General features: G+C 39.5%; 1 protein-coding gene across 1 annotated transcript in view; it reads right to left on the bottom strand.

The window, feature by feature from the left end:
- Window positions 1-21,124, bottom strand: part of COPB2 (coat protein complex I subunit beta 2) — a 31,535-nt gene extending 10,411 nt beyond the window's left edge. The window contains exons 1-12 of the mRNA XM_081574019.1: window positions 21,021-21,124; window positions 15,497-15,634; window positions 9,921-10,007; window positions 9,591-9,717; window positions 8,470-8,618; window positions 6,509-6,655; window positions 5,573-5,672; window positions 4,775-4,917; window positions 4,326-4,525; window positions 2,876-2,986; window positions 785-873; window positions 586-692 (exon numbers count right to left, since the gene is read on the bottom strand). Of these exons, the coding sequence (XP_081430145.1) occupies window positions 586-692; window positions 785-873; window positions 2,876-2,986; window positions 4,326-4,525; window positions 4,775-4,917; window positions 5,573-5,672; window positions 6,509-6,655; window positions 8,470-8,618; window positions 9,591-9,717; window positions 9,921-10,007; window positions 15,497-15,634; window positions 21,021-21,023 (1,401 nt within the window). The 5' untranslated portion in view covers window positions 21,024-21,124. The remainder of the gene's footprint in view (window positions 1-585; window positions 693-784; window positions 874-2,875; window positions 2,987-4,325; window positions 4,526-4,774; window positions 4,918-5,572; window positions 5,673-6,508; window positions 6,656-8,469; window positions 8,619-9,590; window positions 9,718-9,920; window positions 10,008-15,496; window positions 15,635-21,020) is intronic.
- Between the last annotated feature and the right edge of the window lie 910 nt (window positions 21,125-22,034).

Here is a 22,034-nt window from a genome sequence, read left to right as displayed (position 1 = left end):
ATGCTTTATAGATAAAATAGAGTACTTTTTCTCATCAATTGGTTTCAGGGGCCCCCTTGAGGATGACGCCCCCCCCCCCGCTGAGAATGCAGACTCTAGAAATCAGAACCAGGACGCTGGGAGATATCTGTCTCCACAGATAACTTCCTGACAATGAAAGCTCTCAAAGAAGCAGGCAGATCTAAAGGTAGAAAACTCTGTCACTGGTGAACGGCCACCTAAAGTTTAAACAGCCATTATCAGGTAATGTAGGCAAAGGCTTTCTAAACTGAGTGGGAGACTTACAGGTCTTGCCATGCCAAGAACTCATTGACTTTTCCTTTTCAAAGCAATAAAGACATTTAAAATATGACTAGCACTTGGCATTTGTACAACTCTTTATACTTTTCAAAAAGCCCAACATCTACTGCCTTATTCAAATACCCCCTTTTAAATCTTCCTTTTTAAAGCAATCCTGAGGTAAATGGCCCCATGTCCAGCACAGTGGGACAGGGACTGCAGGGCACCAGGGTATTTCTTGGCCTCAGGGACCCAGAGTTTGTCACAAAGTGGTACGTTCCAAAAACAGCAAAGATGGAAGCTCACGTGTTTGGGTTGAATTTCAATTCTGCGTATGAGTTCAGTATTTTCCCAGTCATAGAAAGCTAAGCCATTTACAGACCTCACTCCCAGTAAGAAGCCTCCGTAGATACCTACAAAGAACAACAAAATATTTTCAGATCTTTAGGTGTTTTTGAGCCATTACAAAGTTTCTAAAATCGTATCATATATAAACAACACTTACTTTCAGCTCCAAAGTCTGGTTTAAATGATTTTTTTTCCTTAAAGTTCTTAAATATCTTTACAACACTGTTGCTCTCTCTTATTGCATATCTGGGGGGAAAAGGAAAACAATCATAGCCTACTACATATATACTAAACTGTAATTCCACCAAATATTACAAATATCTTCAAATGTATTTGAGTAGTGAATTACACAAAAATATAAAATTAATATCTGAAGATTCACTAATATATTTTTTTTTCCTAAGAGATCAGTGAACTGCTTATAGTTGGACAAATAATGAATGGGCTTCACAATGTTTATTACACAAATTACTAGGGCTTACAAACCATTTTAAAAGGTCCAAATGTCCTTCAACAGGTGAATGAGTAAACCAACTGTGGTCTATTCATACAATGAAATACTACTCTGCCAAAAAGGGAACCAGTTATTGACCCAGGCAACAAGTTGTTGTTTAGTCGCTCAGTCATGTTTGACTCTTTGCAGCCCCACAGATTGTAGCCCGCCAGGCTCCTCTGTCCATGAGATTCCACAGGCAAAAATACTGGAGTGGGTAGCCATTTCCTTCTCCAGGGGATCTTCCCCGATAAGAGATCAAACCCACACATATCCCGCATTGCAGGCAGATTCGTTACCACTGAGCAATCTGGGAAGCTCATGTAACAACATGGATGCAGCTCAAATACGTTATGCGGAGCAAAACAAGCCAGACAACAAGTATATACCGCACAACTCCATTGACGAAATCCTAAAGAAGACAGATCTGATCTAGTGGGGAACACGGGTGGGGTGCTGACTATAAGAGAAACAAGGGGATTGTTTTTGAGGTGACAGAAATGTTGACTGTGCTGGTGATTACAGGTTACAGATTACAGGATGTAATCCAATTGTCCAAATTCACTGAAAGATACACTTAAAACAGTGCCTTTCATTCTGTATAAATTATACCCCAATAAAAAGTAACTTAGAAAAACAAAAACTTTTATAAGTGGCTCACTAGTCACTCATGCTTGGCAACAACTTAATAAATTGTGTATACTCAGGCCTCTCTCTCGAAAGAGGGCTATGGCTGGATATTCAAGAGTATCTGAGAAAGGGATGGAACAAGTACTTTGCTCCAACAGGAAAGATGCTAAACAGGGAGGGTCTGGGCCTGATAAACCTGAAAAGAGAGAACTATCAAAACGGAGGGAGATGTGTGCTGAGAGAGGTATGTCAGTTCAAGAACTGTAACTGTGCTCATGGTAACAAAGTACTTTTTAGTATATGGAACTGTGCATAAATGAGTTTATTTAGGAAACTGATGAAAAGATCTTACCTCTCAGTGACCTTTTTGTTAAAAACTAAAAAAGCATGCATTTTACTAAGTGATGCTGAGGCCTAAGTTACCCACTGTTGGCAGAAGAGGCAACACAAAATATGGAGAAAACAAAACCAAGAAAACTGTGAAGATGTAATTCAGTGTGTAGTCTGGAGAAAACCAAAGCCCCCATGTTTATTACATGCACCAAACAGGAATCAACAAGGAACCAGTCAGTAACTATCTAGTATAGCATTGAGAGGTATTTTTTCTGTTTTTAATGAGACAATTTTATGAACATTTTGAATTCAGACAGAATTTGTTAAAAATGGGAGATAAGTAACATCATGAAAACTCATTTTTGTGATTCATTAAGTTTTTATCATGATTACATCAGAATCTAGCATCTCTCCAAGTGGCTCAGATGAGAGCAGCAGCAGCTCAGGATGCAGGTTCTGGGGTGGGGGTGGGGCCTGCCAAGGTCTTTATCTGAGGGCCTACTCTGCCTTCAGCCCTGCCGTGGGCTCCACCAAGGAAAAATAGGTGCTGGGTCCCCAGTTTATTATTGGGACAGACTGAGTGAGCCAGCTCAAAACTGAGTATAAAAAGTTAAAACACAGCTCATGCTGCACATTTGCCCCTGACTAATCCTCCAACACAGGTCTGGTGAGAACTGGTCTTCAACATGGAGAAGCACAGCCTACTGAGCCTTGCAGACCTCTTCAATACAGCTGCACACAGAACACCCACTGGCAATCAGGGCCAGCTGATATGACACAGCCAAAACTTACTCTGAAGAATCGTGGGCCCACGCGAACTCCTGGGCAGACCCAAAGCTCTTGTTCCTCAGTGCCATTGCCGTGTAGATGATGTACTCGCCATCACCACACACCACAACAAACCTACAAGTTAGAAAAGCCAGGGTGGGAGGAAGTACAGAGGACCAATGACATGCAGAAGTTAAGAAACAATGATTTATCTTGTTTCTATTATGGTGAAATATTTCTAATAACAATCGTTATTTCAGTTGACTGTTACAAATGAACCTAATATCCTTTAAAGTTATATATTTCTTGGAATACAGAGCTAGACACAAATATTACACCCAACAAATCAAAAGCAGATTATGAAGATGGGGTTACTGCTGAAAATATTATTGCAACGGCCTCTCTTACAAACAAAGGGTCAGGAAGATAAGAAAGGCGGGAGATGTATAGGAGAGGATTCCAGTAATTCAACTAGCATTTGTTGAGTACTCAGATACCTGGCACTTTGCTCATTACGTCTACACCATAAGAAGGCATGATCTTCTTGCAAGGCTACCATTATTTTAAAGCTGATGATTCAAATAAATAAAAATATCTTACCCCACTTCTTAATGACTGTTAAATTTATGATATTTATAATAAACAGGATATTTTTAACTTTGATAAGAAATAAAGAATGTTGCATAGTCAAAACTTTCTCAACGGACATATTGGCTGTTATCAGACTGCCAAAGGTGAAATGCAAAACTTAAACAAAAAATGTTTTACGATATTAAGGGGAAAATATATAATGTGTTCTTACTCTTCATAAGAAAACTTTATTGCAAGTAATTATGGAGACCATTTACTGAACTAGGCAGCATACTTGGTTTATATACTTGGGTCTTTTTTAATACTCAGGATAGCATTATAAACTGCTCAGATCTACTGTAAAATAATTTTTATAGCTTACACGTTTAAACTCATTGTATGAAAAACTTTTCTTTCACAAGATGTTCAGTGCTTTACAAATCTTAAGGGAGAAGCAAAGCTGATGATACAAATTACAGAGAAGCAGAATTATTACCTTTCCCAAAACTTTTTCAAAAGACAAAGACCTCACAACTCTTCTTAAGAGCAATGAGTCAGCAAATATTTAGAGAGCACCTACTAAGTCTCAAGTAAGACAGGATTCTTGCCTTTGAAGGAGCATAAGGACATGTCATAAGGATGCATACCAACACATGTGAAACAGAGTCAACACAAAACTATTCCACTGTTCAAAACTGTGTAGTGGGAAAGGCCAGGAAGGCAATTACGCTTCACCATGCATGCAGACAAGATCAACGGGCCTGGCTGCCTGCCACTGTGCTGAGGACTGTGAGGCCAAGGCAAAAGCTCAATGAGGAATGTGCATCACAGGGCAGGGCTGGGACAAGCTGTGGATATGCAAACACACAGAGAAGCCCAGAGGGAGATTCTGGTGGTGGCTTACCGCCCGTTAGGATTGTGCTGAATAGTCTGAGGGTATATTTCACAACTGCCCATATCCTTTACTGCCAGTGGCAGTCTTTCTCCATCTTTAATTTCAGCATCTCCCATTGCTTTTAGGTTGGCCTGCTGGACTTCTGAATGTTTGGCCCAGATTATCTTTCCATTGGCATCCATGGACATGGCAGGTTCCTCCCGACCAAGCTGGAGGAGTGACAAATGACTTTTAGCCACAAAAAGGAAAACAAATGAAACTACAACAAAATAAACATTTTCTATTTTTATTTAATGGAGGGCTCCTTTCTTCCACCTAACTCTCCTCGCCAGTAGCTAATCTCTTGTAAGTACATAGCTCAATGACAGAGTGCCAGTTTAACAAAGTGCCAGTTTGACTTGGAAGAAAACTGCTCCCCCTGTATACCCCTATTCAGAGACGGTGCAATGAGAGATTACCTTAACAATGATGCTCCCTTCATCATAGCCCAAAGCAACGTTATTGGACCCTCGCAGGCTGGCCACACACCATACTCTCTCCATTCCATAATTCAAAGTACTCTCAAGGCGATAGGTGCTTGAATGCCAAATACGCACGGTTCCTGAAAAAACAATGTGAGTAAGCCGTTTGATGTGAATACCCAACAATGAACTGTCAGGTGAACCAGCCACGTGCAAGTCTTTATAGTCAAACACAACACACTTCCTGAAAGCTTCATTATCTGTAGTCTGTGACTTTAGACAGCAACATAAATATATAATAGAAAGTGCATAACAAGCTAAAACAAAGAAACATAATTTTTGTGTGTGAAATAACGACAGGATTCCTGGGTACCGGGCCTACTGCATGCCAGATGCTTTCTATGTTATTTTTCCACATCCTTTCACTACAATCTTATGAGGTTGGTATATCTTTTCCCATTTCATAATGTACCCAAACCACACATCTATGAAGTGGCAGAGCCTGAATCTGATTCAGAGCTTTTAGACTCCAAAGCACAGGCTTTTTCCGTTTTCCCCTAGCACTTCTAGGTGTCCTCTTATGTAGCTAACAGAGTCTAAACACATCAGAATCATGATGATGATAATGATAACAACAATGTCCTTGTACTCTTTTATAGCTTAAGTAATCTACTCTAATAAAAAATATCAAAATCTTTTGAAACTTCCAATGAAAATGCAGGGCACTAAGCTGGCTTAAATATGCACTCAGCAATGAATGATAAGCATAGGAATAAATACACATTTCTAACTTACCATCTTCTGAACCTGTGATGATAATTGGCAGCTCAGGATGAAAACTGGCACAAGACACATTTTGGGCATGTCCCTCCAGTGTCTGTACACAAGTTTTATTCTACAGTCAATACACAGAAAATACTCTTATTAGTGGAAAACAGTAACTCATCCTTAATTTTCCCAGAGCACAGATGCATAATCAGTGATAATGGTCACAACAATCTAAACAGTATTCAATACAGAGATTTTTGAAAGAGAATCATCTTATTGTGTACATGTTTTCTCATTATTTGATATACAGGCACAAGTTACTATCATATTTAAAGAAGAAAACATATACACACACACCCCCTGAAAGAGCTGGTTTTCATCTAAGTATCAGTCCCCCAATTTCCTAAGATGTCTTTAATGTTTTTATCCTGTATTTAAACACAGATTTGAGTATCTCACTGTAAGTGGTTTTCTAGGCCTCATTTTATTAACTATTCGTGGTTATTTTGATGTGAGAAACAAAAAAATAAAAATTTAAAATCTTGGAGATAAAAAGTGTAGTAACGAGAGTTCATAACCAGGTTTACAAGAGTCTATGTGGCAAAATGATACCACTATTGTGATATCTGACATAGTCACTAGTGTGCTAGTTTTGAAATACAAATGAAGTCTGCCAATGAGGATACTAAAGGATGTAAGAATTCATTTTAATTAAAATCTTGAAATTTCTCATTTCTAGTAGTAAATGAAAAATAAACATGATGGCATTTTATTTTTAAAATCTTAATCAGCATTTGCTATTATTTTCGTGGGGAATTCTGAGACCACAGTTTAGGTGCAATTACTTATGCCTTAAGTTATTATGCCCAAAACACAGTTCAACAACCCAAGTTTGAACTGTCCTGTAAGAAATAGTGAGAAGTATATCTAACATAAGGCAAGTAAGCTATGAAAAAACTGTACCTGATAGTCCCATATTTTCACAAGACGGTCATCTGCTCCTGAGATGAGGTATGGCTTGTCACCACCACTGTAGTAATCAATGCAATTCACGCCTTTCTCATGTCCCTCCAGAGTGAAGTTTGGTGACGATGAGCCCAGCTGCCACACCTTCAGAGAGCAACAGCATCTGCCAGTCAACATGGGGCCTTCAATTCAGAAGGCAGCTCCACCACACCCCTGACAAGTCACAGAAATGCCAAAGCCCAGGAGAGAAGCTGAAGAATGCTCATTTTTTCACCCACTTGTTTTGGGTTCTTTCTCACTTTACTTGAATTTCCAGGGGGCAGAATCATTATGGCATTCTCTGAAATGCCAATTTCCAGGCTTTATCCTTAGAGATTATGATTCAGTGGAACTACAATGAAGATCAGGAATCTAGATTTTCAACAGACACCCCAGGTGTCTTGACTTTGAGAAACACTACTTTAAGGGTAGGAAATGACATTATAAGAGAGTTATTAATAACACAAAGCTAATGAAAATGGACTTAGTAAGATGTATTAAAAGGAGAAAATGACTGCTTTAATCAAAAAATTAAAAGTATGAAAAAGCAGTCAAATATTACTACAGCACTGCTATTGAGCTTTATCTTTACAAATACTTATTTTGTATGACTACTACATGGGAGGCCCTGTGGGGAGTATAAAGATATGTAAACAAACTAGAGCCAAAGGTAAGACAATTTTATCCTTAAGCTATATCTAATTTAGTGAAGAAAGTTTGAAACTAATTTCAAAGTTTTCAACCTATGTCAAAAGCAAGGATAATCCAATAAAAGAAAAAAAATAAAGTAATTCAAAGCCCTAAGATATTCAACATGTACCATTTAATAGTAAGTTGTCAGACAAACAGAAGATAACATTTTATATAAGTTAAAGGAAAACTAATAAAAATGTTATATAGATGTAAGCCTATTCATGTAAGCAAAGTTAAATCTATGCATATAAAAATATTTTAAATATTATAGTGGGAAAAGGAATATATTTGCACTCACTGCAACATGTATTAAGCATCTAATACAGACAGGGCACTGTGTTACTTGCTAATGTGTGTCTGCTTTGGGAGGAGGGTAACATACAGTTCCTGCCCCAAACATCAACATTTCAGGAATAAAGATTTCCCATTAACAGGAAGACCATAACAGAGGCCAAAAAAAAATGGAAGGAATGGAATGAGAATGGCTCTGTCTAGGGGTGAAATGGATGTCTGAAGGGAGATTCTCAGAGTAAATAACTGCTAAGCCTTGAAAGATGAGTAATTCTCCAGAGGAAAAGAAATCAAAAAGGGAGAATAAAGAATACTGTAGGCAGAGGGACCAGCTGAATGAGGTAAGGTTCCGTGAACATTCATGGCTTCTCGAGAAAATGGTGAGGAGACCAGGTTTACAGGAGATGCCTTGTAACATTAGCTAACGTTGGTTTTGCAAACTCTTGTATTCCATACCAAGGAATCTGGACTTTATCCTTAGATTGGGAACTGACAAGATGGAACCCATGTTTTAGAACGATAACTGCTGGCAGTGGTATGGAGAAATGGAGTAAGAAAAAGAGAATGGAGGCAGATGAAACAGATTAATAATCAGCAGAAGTCAACAGCAAATACACTAACAAAGAGGAAAACAGTGACCTAGAGAAGACACAGGCATTTTCTTACTCTGGGTTTGCAGATGTTTAAAACTCTTACAATATATTGCTTCCACATGGAGAAATACCCCTCCATTAAGAGCACTGAGTTGCCACACCATTTTTCTAAACAGAATATGCCCTTCTGAATCAAAATAAGAAGTCCTATTTTGCTTCAAAATAAGCTTTTGAGAGAAACTTCTCAGATAGGAATAACTTTCTGGGAAGCCAGCAGTAAAATACCTAACACAACTATATCTCACGAACAAGCATAACTGACACAAACAATGGGCACCTTACCTTGATTGTCCTGTCCAAAGAAGCACTGGCAAACTGGTTGTTATCTTTAGGGTTGATCACAATCTGCATTACATAATGGGTGTGTCCTTCAAACACTTGTGAGCAAGACCATTTTTTATCCCAGTCCCAGAGTTTAATAAGCATGTCATCTAGACCAAAAGAAAGTCTCCAGTTAGTTGCAATTTCTATTGCTTTCATTCAGAACTAAGGTGCAGAATCTCTGTGCCTTTTTAAGGAAGAAAATCTAACATAAATCATATATTCCATGACTTACAGACACAGAATCCAAATTGAACAGATTTTTCAAAATGCTTATTCTAAGAATAATTTTAACTTTCTGAAGAATGGAGATAAAAGAGATTACTAATAGCAAATACACAAATTTCATGGAAAAAACTTAAAACAGACTCAATGGGCTTTACAGAGTGATGAAAGAGTAACACAAGTTTAATTAGAGTCTAAGTATGACTGAATAATGATGAAAGTTTAACACAAGTTTAATTAGAGTCTAAATATGACTGAATAATGATGACAATGACTATTTCAGAAACAAGCATTTCTCTTTTAATCAGTTCAGTCACTTAGTCATGTCTGACTCTTTTCAACCCCAGGGACTGCATCACGCCAGGCTTCAATTGGTTAAAAAAGTTCTGAATTACTTTTCAATTTCTAACTTAAAAATGTTTCAAAGAGCTATTAACAATTCAGTGCAACTTGTTTTAACTGCCTTCCAAAAAGCTCCACTGCTTTATACATAATACCAAGGTGCAAACTAGTCTGAATATCAAGATAAAACTGACTAGAGTATATGGCAATCTGCCAACAACTCACTCACTCAGCAGGTAAATTAGCTTTCTGTTCAGCAGATGTTTCAGCATCTAGACCTTCAGGTCTTCCCTGACAGGAACTGGGGCAACTGCTACACAAATCCTAAGTAGAGCTGATATTCATTAAAATACAAAAGCAAGCAGCACTGATAGCACATTAATGGATTTAAATAGTTTAAAGGCTGCTTGGAATTAGAACTCTACTTGTAACAGCAGTAAATGAATTGCATATCTCACTGAATGAAAATGAATTACTCAGAAAGACCTACATGACCAAAAGGAGTCATCTCTTACCACTGCTGGTTAGAATGAAAGGCTGGGTTGGATGAACAGCAATACAGCGAATGTAGTCTGAATGTGCCTCAAACATATGAACTCTCTCCAGAGTGTTGTAATTAAACACTCTAATCTGCATGTCATCCTAGAAATGGAAATTTAAAAACCATCATTAGTCTTATGAAGTAAATTACACAAAAAAATATACTATAGGCTCAAGGTGTAAAGCCCAGGCTTCAAAGCACTGCACTAAATAACAAAAAAAAGCAAGAATCAAAATTCTGCAACTCATTTAGGTAATCACTGACCAATTCAGAAATGGGATTAGAAACTCATATGCTTACTTACCGCTCCTGTTACAACCCAATTCTTCCTTGCAACAAACTTTGCAGCTCGGACAGGAAGATCACATACTTCAAATGTTTTCACCAGTGTCTTAAAAATGTAACAAGAACATACCACTTTGAGTTATGAGAAAATAACTGAAAAATCTATTCTGTTATATTTAAAACATCCAATTATTTAGATCATTTCTAATCTTAAAAATATTCTCTAGCTAAAATATAAAAGCAGTCGAATGGAAAACATTGACCAATCATCTTTTCTGTAACAGATTCAAACCTAAAATACGTATAAAAGAAAAACGAAAGCAAATGTCCACAAGATGAAGTTCCCCGTCCTCTGTGCTCCAGTCCTTCCCTACTTCTCTAGCCCCATCCTTAGCTACTCTCAGCCTTACCTTTGCTCCCATTCCCTCCGCCTGAAAACCCACCCAGAGAGCCTTATACTCTGCTTTCACAACATAGCAGTCAGTCTTTCCTGCTAAGCCCCCTGAGGGTGGGAATCTTGTTCACCACTGTATACCTAGAGCCTAGAATAGTGGATGAAAAACAATCCATGTGTAATAAGTATTTATTGAATGAATTAGCTCTTAGTTTTCTTCTTTTAAAAATTAAACCCATAAACTCATAAAATAAACTTATAAACAATATACAATTCTTTTGTATACTTCAGCAATATACTTCCATACAGAAGCTGTTTCTTTTTAGTGATGAATTAAGTGATTCTTAATTCTTCACAGTGATTAAGATGTCCTTTAAAGTTGCTCAGAATAGAATTATATACACAAGATAGAAAGCTGCTCAGAAAAGAATTATATACCCAGGATAAAGGTGGAAAACTAGAAGACCGTGCCAGAAAGAACAGCAATGAATGCATTTCTGTCCTCCCACTTTGATGCTTTATTCTTTACAATTCTGAAAGTCAAACTATCCCTTTTAAAAAATCATTTCCTTCTTTTTTTATATATATAATTTATTTCTTGGCTGTTCGGGGTCTTCATTGCTGCACAGGTTTTTCTCTAGTTGTGAAGAGTGGGGGCTCTTCTCTAATTGTTGTGCATGGGCCTCTCACTGTAGGGGCCTTTCTCAAAGCAGAGCACAGGCTCAAGGGTGTGCAGGCTTCAGCAGTTGCGGCACATGGGCTCAGCAGCTGTGGCTCCTAGGCTCTGAAGCACGGAGTCAATAGCTGTGGTGCACGGGCTTAGCTGCTCTGCAATATGTGGGATCCTTCTGGATCGGGGATTGAATCCATGTCTCCTGCATTGACAGGTGGATTCTTTACCACTAAGCCACCAGGGAAGCCCCAAACTATCACTTTTCTATATCTCTTTCTGTACCAGACAATAATGAAAAGAGCATATTCTGATTGATTAACCATGTGTAACAAATTTAAAAATAGGAACTGGTTCATAAGAACTGTTGAGCCCAATCTGGCTTCCTGAGCAAGACCTCAAAGATTCTTCAGAAAAGACTGAATAAGTGGGGACATGAGCTCCAACCTGCACAACCATTACCAGCTGACTGGGATACAGACACACGTGAGCCGGCAGAACACGCAACCTACAAGATGACATGGTAATGCACAAAAGCTCTTAGTTCAGTTCAGTCGCTCAGTCATGTCCAACTCTTCACAACTCCATGAACCACAGTATGCCAGGCCTCCTGTCCATCACCAACTCCTGGGGTTTACCCAAACTCATGTCCTTTGAGTCGGTGATGCCATCTAACCATCTCATCCTCTGTTGTCCCCTTCTTCTCCTGCCCTCAATCTTTCCCAACATCAGGGTCTTTTCAAATGAGTCAGTTCTTCGCATCAGGTGGCCAAAGTATTGAAACTTCAGCCTCAGCATCAGTCCTTCCAATGAACACCCAGGACTGACCTCCTTTAGGATGGACTGGTTGGATCTCCTTGCAGTCCAAGGGACTCTCAAGAGTCTTCTCCAACACCACAGTTCAAAAGCATCAATTCTTTGGCACTCAGCTTTTTGCACAGTCCAACTCTCACATCCATACATGACTATTGGATAGCCTTAACTAGACGGACTTTTGTTAGCAAAGTAATGTCTCTGCTTTTTAATATGCTATCTAGGTTGGTCATAACTTTCCTTCCAAGGAGTAAGCATCTTTTAATTTCATAGCGGCAATCACCATCTGTAGTGATTGCTGGAGCCCCAAAAAATAAAGTCAGCCACTGTTTCCCCATCTATTTGCCATGAAGTGATGGGACCAGATGCCATGATCTTAGTTTTCTGAATGTTGAGCTTTAAGCCAACTTTTTCACTCTCTTCTTTCACTTTCATCAAGAGGCTCTTTAGTTCTCACTTTCTGCCATAAAGGTGGTGTCATCTGCATATCTGAGGTTATTGATATTTCTTCTGGCAATCTTGATTCCAGCTTGTGCTTCCTCCAGCCCAGCGTTTCTCATGATGTATTCTGCATATAAGTTAACTATGCACAATGACAATATACAGCCTGGATGTACTCCTTTTCCTATTTGGAATCAGTCTGTCGCTCCATGTCCAGTTCTAACTGTTGCTTCCTGACCTGCATACAGGTTTCTCAAGAGGCAGGTCAGGTGGTCTGATATCACCATCTCTTTCAGAATTTTCCACAGTTTCTTGTGATCCACACAGTCAAAGGCTTTGGCATAGTCAATAAAGCAGAAATAGATGTTTTTCTGGAACTCTCTTGCTTTTTCGATGATCCAGCAGATGTTGGCAATTTGATCTCTGGTTCCTCTGTCTTTTCTAAAACCAGCTTGAACATCTGGAAGTTCACAGTTCACGTATTGCTGAAGCCTGGCTTTGAGAATTTTGAGCATTACTTTACTAGCGTGTGAGATGAGTGCAATCGTGCAGTAGTTTGAACATTCTTTGGCATTGCCTTTCTTTGGGATTGGGATGAAAACTGACCTTTTCCAGTCCTGTGGCCACTGCTGAGTTTTCCAAATTTGCTGGCATATTGAGTGCAGCACTTTCACAGCATCATCTTTCAGGATCTGAAATAGCTCAACTGGAATTCCATCACCTCCACTAGCTTTGTTCGTAGTGATACTTCCTAAGGCCCACTTGACTTCACATTCCAGGATGTCTGGCTCTAGGTGAGTGATCACACCATCGTGATTATCTGGGTCGTGAAGATCTCTTTTGTACAGTTCTTCTGTGTATTCTTGCCACCTCTTCTTAATATCTTCTGCTCCTGTTAGGTCCATACCATTTCTGTCCTTTATTGAGCCCATCTTTGCATGAAATGTTCCCTTGGTATCTCTAATTTTCTTGGAGAGATTTCTAGTCTTTCCTATTCTATTGTTTTCCTCTATTTCTTTGCACTGATCCCTGAGGAAGGCTTTCTTATCTCTCCTTGCTATTCTTTGGAACTCTGCATTCAAATGGGTATATCTTTTCTTTTCTCCTTTGCTTTTCACTTCTCTTCTTTTCACAGCTATTTGTAAGGCCTCCTCTTAAGGAGGCAACAAACTCAGGGATCTGCTGAGCAGTAAAAAATAAAGCAGCCACAGCACTAACAATCATGGTTCAGGTCTACATTAAGTGCTGTGGCTGATATAAATGGCCTGAGGGATGGTCTTCCTACTCCAGAAGCTAAACAAGCTTAAGAGGATGAACCACTACACACTCAATATATAAACCACCAATGAGAAGTAAGTAAATAAAGAAATACTTGTATGGGCCTGACAGGTTTCATACACAATTTTATCTAATTTGATTTAATCCTTCTGACAATCCTGTGAAGTAAGAAAGGCAACATATCATTTTCATTTAGGTAAGTAAATCAAGCCTCAACATGGTTAAGTCTTGCCCACATCATTTAATTAGCAGGATGGCTTCAAATTCTAACATACTGATTTTTTGACTGCTGCATCCATCACCGCAAAGAGTACATAATTCCTCCTTATTTGAAATTCAACAACACTTGAATTTACTCCCAAAAACCTTTTTGGCTCTTTCAAGCATCCTGGTCTCCATATACATGAGTGCCAAGTAACTTCTGATGGTGATAAAGGAAGAAAAGCAGGGAGAACCAAAACAAATCAACCATTCAACAAAACTTACTGAGTATCTACTATGAGCCTGACTGTCAGGTGCCCACTTGAAATAACAATGAGAATTAAACACTAGGAAAATACCTGTCCTCACAGAACCTTCTTTTCTTGAAGGAAAGAAGGAAACTTTAAAAGTTACCAATGAGATGAATTATGAAGGGGGAAGCAATGGCCCTGTAGAAGGGCACAAAAGTAAAGATGAAGCAAAGTAGATGACCTGAATTAAGCAGTCACATTATAGTAATGATAAGGGAAGAACACCTGGGCTTTAGAGCATACCATAGTGAGAGGAAGGAGAGTGAGAGATGGTGAAATGGAGCTGACAGAGGGAACCCCTAGGAAGCATGGTGGGGGTGGAGGAGGCACCAATATATCTGTTAAGCATAAAATCAGAAATATTTTAAACATTTGGATAGACTAGATCCCCTACCCCACCAAAAGCAGTTAGCAAGCATACTTTCCACATCAAGGCAAAAGGAATTCACAAGATTTGAAACTGCAGAGGACAGAAATTCTGAATTAGTGATATACTGATAAATGGAAAGTTTATTATTGAGTAGTTCAACACATAGTTACTGAGCACTTATTGTGTGTCAGGTAATGTCATAGGCACTGGGATACAGCAGAAAACAAAGTGTTAATGTGAATAAAATATCACTGGTGGGGTCCTGGTTGAAATGTGCAGTCCTTACTGTTTCATTAGAATGATATAAGCTGAAAGGGTTGTTTTAAGTTTACTTTAGAACTTGGTTCCTCCTAAGGCCTATTTTTGCCATCTTAAACCCCTCAAATGTGAATTTTATCTGGATTTAAAAAACGTAACCTTGGATGTTGGGGATAATTACTGTATAAATAGACACAAAACTGTATAGTATAGTGCTGACTATATGTTCTATACCTTGAAAGAAAAAGATTAAGGATGGCCAAGAAAGACTGGAAAAGATAAACTAAGTTGAAAAATATATTACTTACTCAGATGAAAGCATTTAAGACAGATAATCTGTAAAAGACATATTTCCACATGTAATGAAAAGCTAACTGCAAACATCTCTCTGATATCGTCTATAATTTGTATGGCTGCCTGAAAGTTATCTGCACCATTCATTATATTAAGCATGTGGGGGAAAATCAGTAAAAGTAAAAATCCCATTTTTAAGATTTTTAGAATACTCACTGAATGGAAAATTAAGTACTATTAAATACCATTATCTAGAGCGAGTGATCTTATATTGGTCAGTTTCTTCAAAGAAGAGCTAATACTACCTACATGAGAACTTAATACTTCAGTACCGGATACAATGAGCCCAAAACAGTTTCTCCCACAAGCTCTATCTTCATAAATGTTAGCTTATCTTTATTAAAAATACTTTGCACCAATTTATTTGGAAAAGCAGTGCATATATATATATATACATACACACACACACACACACACACACACACTACTAGACTGTTATATTTATCCTCTTTCATTATAAACAGTCTAAGACAGTATTTCTAATAAAGTCCTTAAAAATTTCTACCTGTGTTTCATGATTCCAAACGCACACGCTACCATTGTAAAGACTAGCCAACATCCATGGCTCTGTAGGATGCAAATCCACACTCTTAACTCGATCGGATCGAGCAGTAAGTTTTCTCTTGATATCAAGTCGCAGAGGCTAAGGACAAACAATATGAAAAACAAGCAAACAAAATGTTATATTGCTATGTCAAATGAAACATGTTTGCAATCTTAAGTAAAAACAGTGCATTAACATGCCTACAAAACAATTCAGTTTTTACTTTACGAAACTAGCCACAGTTTAAAGTCTAACTGCTGCTAAGTCACCTCAGTCGTGTCCGACTCTGTTCGACCCCACAGATGGCAGCCCAGCAGGCTCCGCCATCCCTGGGATTCTCCAGGCAAGAACACTGGAGTAGGTTGCCATTTCCTTCTCCAATGCATGAAAGGGAAAAGTGAAAGTGAAGTCGCTCAGTAGTGTCCGACTCTTAGCGACCCCATGGACTGCAGCCTACCAGGCTCCTCCATCCATGGGATTTTCCAAAGCACCTACTTATTCACTCATACATACAAAAAACACGAGTATTTAAAAAACTTTAATTTATAGCAGCACTTGTCAGACTTTTTGGTTTACGGACACCTTTACAGTATTAATTTTTGAGGACACTAAAAAGCTTCTGTTTATGTGAAGGGTGAAAGGTGAAAGGGTTAGTTGCTCAGTTATGTCCAACTCTTTCGCGACCCCATGGACGGCAGCCCGCCAGGCTCCTCTGTCCATGGAATTCTCCAGGCGAGAATACTGGAGTGGACTGCCATTCCCTTCTCCAGGGGATCTTCCCAATTTAGGATCAAACCCGAGTCTCTTGTATTGCAGGCAGATTCTTTACCGTTTGAGCCACCTTATTTATTAATATTTATCATGTTAAAAATTAAAACTGAGACAACTTTAAAATATTCATGTATTCATTTTCAAAAACAAACTAAACCTATTCACATTAACTTAAATAAAATACTGTTATACTACAGCTTAGAAAGAAATTTAGTGGTAAGAGTAGCAATGTTTACAGTTTTGCAGAACTCTTTAAATTCTGACTTAACAGAAGACAGTTCATTTCTCGTATCTGCTTCAGCCCTCAATATGTTGTGATATGTTGTTTTGGTTGATATATGAGGAGAAAAAAAACAACAAACCTGGCTCATAGATACAGAGAACAACAGATTGGTAGCTGCCAGAGGTGGGGTGTAGAAGAGGGAGAAATAGGTAGAGGAGGTCAAAAGGTACAAACTTCCAGTTATAAAGTAAATCATGGAGATATAATGTACAGCAAAGCAGTTAATAATACAGTGTTACATATTTGATAGTTGCTAAGAAAGTAGATCTTAAATGTTCTCATTACAAGAAAAAAACACACAATTTTGTAACTATGTATGGTGACAAATGTTAACTGGACTTACTGTGGTGACTGTTTTACTATATATAAATATCAAATCATTATACTAGACACCTAAAACTAATATAATATTATATGTCAATTATACCTCTACTATTTTCTTAAATTGAGTTCTTCAGAGAATAGTAGATTTATTTTGGCAATAGTGTTATTAATAGTAAATGCTAGACAATGTAATGTCAATGACAATATCCATGTCCACGAAGGGCTCTGGAGTCAAATGGGAATGTTTAAAATATTTTAATGGATTTAAGTTATAAAAACCAAATGGAAATTAGGAGAATTTTGAACCAAAGCTAAAATACTCTCTCTCGTCATAAATACTAATAGTTTAGAACAGTGTTTTTCAACCTGGATTTGTCATCCAAACCACAGAAAAAAAAATGATCTGAATAACTATTTTCTCAGTTCTTCCAAGGATGGCTTTTTAGGAGAAAAGTTAATTCATTATACACACTGATGGCTTATGGCAGTAGTCTCAGTTCTCTCTTGGAAGCAGATATGAGGAAGACTGATTTAAAACATGTTTCTCCTTCAGCAGGTTTTAAACACAACCTAAGAGTTTACTTGGCAAGTTGAGTTACCATCAAATTTTTATTTTTGCTATCTTCTGTGATGTTCATGAATGGGAGAGAAATTTAACATTACTTTTCTACACAAATGAAGACTGCTAAATGATTTCAGCAGAGGTAATTTCCTGAGACAAAGCAAACACCTCACAAGGCTCTTATTTACCATTTTGGGCCTCTATCAAATCTGGGTCACTGACTACTTTGAACCTGGTTCTCACTTCTATAAAGGCCTCCCCCTACTTCTGGCAACAACCTCCACCTCTTACTTTCCTTTAAAAGATCTAAGTTCTCTGGCTCTTCCAATCGCCACAAAAATATCTTCTCCATCTCAAACTTTCTACTTTCAAACCATTATCTTCATATTCCTTCCTGAAGCAGGACTTTTCACTTCATCTATTTCTGAATCTTGCCCCATTAATTACCTTCACAAATATTAACTTTTTTTCTGGTCTCTCCGTAGTTAACAAACATGATGTGTCTATTATATGCCAGGAATGATGGTGGGAGTTTAACAAAGGCCAGCGTATCTCATACTTTTTCTCTAGCAAATGAGGAAATTGTACATTTTTAAACTATGCATATTTTACCATTAAAAAATGTTTTAAATGATTGATTACTGAGTAAAAGTGAAGGTGGCCCAAGGTACAAAGCAACACCAGTATAACAACATGCCCCTAATGCACAATCTCAGTTTTTAAAAGCACAGCCAAGGGCTCTTGCTGTGTTTCTCCCAATATTTTAGTGCCTACTTTGAATGAGACATCGTACTAAGGACTGTGTAATACCAAGATGAGTAAGGTCCTCATAAAAGTGACTGAAAGTGGCTCAGTCGTGTCTGACTCTTTGCAACCCCATGGACTATACGGTCCATGGAACTCTCCAGGCCAGAATACTGGAGTGGGTAGGCTTTCCCTTCTTCAGAGATCTTTCCAACCCAGGGATCAAACCCAGGCCTCCCGCATTGCAGGCAGATTCTTTACCAGCTGAGCCACAAGGGAAGCTCACGAATACTGGAATGGGTGAAAATGAAAGTGAAGTTACTCGGTTGTGTCCAACTCTTTGCAACCCCAAGGACTGTAGCCCACCAGGCTCCTCCATCCATGGAATTTTCCACTGGAGTGGGTAGCCTTTCCCTTACTCTGGGGGATCTTCCCAACCCAGGAATCGAACCAGGGTCTCCTGCATTGCAGGCCGATTCTTTACCAACTGAGCTATCAGGGAAGGTACTCATACTACAGCCTTAACTCTAAACATCTCCTTTTATCTCCCCAAGGCTGAAGGCATTTAGGACTTAGCTTAAATGTTACTGCCATCATATAATCTCTTGGATTACCGTACCAGAAGTATCCTTTCCTACAGGACCCTACAGAATTTAACGTTTAATATTTGTGCACATGTCTCTTTTTGGTTTCTAGAGTAGATGCTCCTTAAGAGCTCATTCATGTGCAATATTCAGCACCTTATATATTTGGGTAAGTGGCTCAGCACTTAAGAATCTGCCTGCCAATATAGGAGACATGGGTTCAATCCCTGAGCTGAGAAGATCCCCTGGAGAAGGAAATGGCAATTCACTCCAGAATTCTTGCCTGGAAAATCCCATGGACAGAGGAGCCTCAGTGGGTCCACGTGGTCACAAAAGAGTTGGACGTGACTGAGCAACTAAACAACAAAAGAGGTTTAAGAACAGATAGTATAATCGAGAGCTAAAGAATCATGATGGACTCAAGCTTCAGTTCCATCACTCATCACAAATGCATGACAGTGGGCAAGTTTACTTAACTTCCCTCAGGTGTGATGTGTGTAAAACTATTGACTATTATCTTTCCCTTAGTGTAATGAGAATTAAATTCAGTATTAAGCAGTAAGAACAGTGCCTTGCCTATTTTAACCACTCTGTGAACATTTATAACTCACTCTCCCACCTGCTATGAGAATTAGGAAGCAAATGTTTAGCAAAATCCATGGCACACAGAAAATACTCTATGGTAAGTGAGTGAACAAATTTACATTTAAAATCTTTTGTAAAAGATTTTAAATGTGTTAAAGAATGAAATATTTAATTATAAAAATACTCTTAAAAATCGCAAAAGAAAACTAAATTAGGCAGATGCAAGGGCTGTTTCCAAAAATGTCCATTTTGAAAACCACAGCCTACTCCAGAGCAGGTCCTTGGTAATACAAGGTAGTAGGACTTATAAGTTTTGTTCTGGGGCTCTTAACCTGGGGACCCAAGAAAGCTCATGAATGAGGATTGGTGGATGAGAGTATCTGTGAGAGAGCCCACTAAATTTTTATGCAATGTTGTGTTTCTCTATGCATTTTAATGGAAGTATTCATAACATTCAGAAGTTTCCCCAGGGAATCAACTTCTGCTGCAATTAAAACTCTGCAGCAATTAGCCTTAAACTTATTTTTTTCCCCCCTTTTAACTGCAAGGTGAGGGACCTGGACTTATTAATCCCTGAGGTCTTAAAGCTCCAAAATCTCTGAACCTGTGCCGCCTAACAAGTTAAAAAAAAAACAAAAAAAAGCAAGAAAATGTTTAAATACAAAATACATAATCTCTTACATGCTTTTGGAAAGAAATTCTCATACTATCGTACTGTTTTTCTTACTATTATAACAAGTGCAAAAAATATTTTAGCGCATATTTGGGGGTGATAATAAAAAAATCGTGTGATGATTTGTCATTTGTCAAAAATGCTGTGTGACTGTCATTCTTCAGTTCAGTCCCTCAGTCGTGTCCGACTCTTTGCAACCCCATGGACTGCAGCACGCCAGGCCTCCTTGTCCATCGCCAACTCCCGTTTACTCAAACTCATGTCCATTGAGTCGGTGATGCCATCCAACCATCTCATCCTCTGTCGTTCCCTTCTCCTCCTGCCTTCAATCTTTCCTAGCATCAGGATCTTTTCAGGGTCATTCTTATCAGCCACTATATTTGCAAATGCAGACAAGCACACCAACCAGTTTTATAAAATACGTCTCAACTCTTCGCTTCTCCCTTGAAACTTAGGCTGGGATTCCAAAGCATCTGAAATTCCACTTTTGACTCTATAGGATCCATTCACATTTCGAAAGGCGGGGGGATGGGGGGCGCCTGCCTGTTTAAGTACGTAGTTTGCGGTCATACTATACCAAGACAAGCACAAGAGTGCAAAATCAGCTGTCACTGTTGTAAAGGCACAATGAGGTAGTTTCATCAAAGCCTTCTACAGAATTCATCATTTTCGGCCTCTTATATTTCCCTACACTAAGGACTCCACTGCAGATCGCAGAAGCTCTAGCAAACGCCGTTAAGCAACGAAGTCAGGGACCCTCAATTCCAGGCACTGCCTCCCCAAACGACCTGCCGCCTCTTCCCTTCCAGAATTCAAACTGGACCAGGATCCCTCAAGGCCTGAGGCGGTGGCCGCAGCGGGAACCCAGGCCGCGGACAACTGCGGGTCCCAGGCCAGGAGCCCCAAGAACTGGCCTTGGCCACAGGGGCCCCACTGTCTCCTGCAAGGCCTGGACTTACCATGGCTCCGTCGGTCCGAGCCCGGGCGCCCTCACTCGCTACAGACCAAGCAGTCCCGGAGAAACCCACTGACCCGCTAACCAGGCGACTGACTGACGTGGAACTTCCGGGAGGAGTTCTCGCGATAGTAAAGACCAGAGCGAGCGCCTGCGCAAAGCCGGCGCAGGGCTGGTTTCCTAAGCCCCGCCCCAGTTTCCTAGGCAACAGGGCCTCCGGACTGCTCCAAGCCGACCTGGCGCAGCCGGAGAAGGCGGGGTGTGGCCTCCAGAATCGTCTGCAGTGCCCTGGGGCTGCTCAGAGTGGAGTAGAAACAAACCGAGAGTTAAAAACGATAAGAAAAAGCGAAATGCTACTTTTGAGTGCTAATGGCCGGAGAAACTCCCCCACAGTGGAGTTGTGTCACAGGAGCTGAGAAGTGCTGTCAGAGGGAGAGGGCGGAGGAGAGAAGGGAAGTTGAAGCGAGGCTCTCAGCTCACTTGTACCTTGGTCGGCCTGAGAAAGAGGCTCATGTAGTCCTTTCGGGCCCTGCTCGGGGCACCGATTTCTGTTGGAAAGATGTGGGCGGGTTTCAGGGCTGAGCTTCATGCTTCGGAGATCGGAGGGCAGCGAAGAGTCTTCAGCTCTGGAGCTCCCCAGGAGATAGGAGTATCAGGCCCTGCAGGATCTCCTTTTATTGAGTATCGACCACATTGTTCATTCATTTATAATTATATATCAATCTTCAGCTATGTGCCAGAATACTTTCCTCTCTAATCTTCACATCAAATCTGAATTATCTCCATGTTACTGATGAGGAAGTCAGTTCAGTCAGACCAGTTGCCCTGTCCTATTCGACTCTGTGATCCCATGGACCGCAGCACACCAGGCTTCCCTGTCCATCACCTACTCCCGGAGCTTGCTCAAACTCATGTTCATCAATTCGGTGATGCCATCCAACCCATCTCATCTTCTGTCGTCCCCTTCTCCTCCTGCCTTCTATGTTTTCCAGCATCAAGGTCTTTTCCAATGTGTCAG

The sequence above is a fragment of the Giraffa tippelskirchi genome, chromosome 2, assembly GCF_054371585.1.
Source record: "Giraffa tippelskirchi isolate mGirTip1 chromosome 2, T2T-mGirTip1v1.2.pri, whole genome shotgun sequence".
NCBI classification, from domain to species: domain Eukaryota; kingdom Metazoa; phylum Chordata; class Mammalia; order Artiodactyla; family Giraffidae; genus Giraffa; species Giraffa tippelskirchi.
This window is presented reverse-complemented; position numbering and strand designations above follow the sequence as displayed.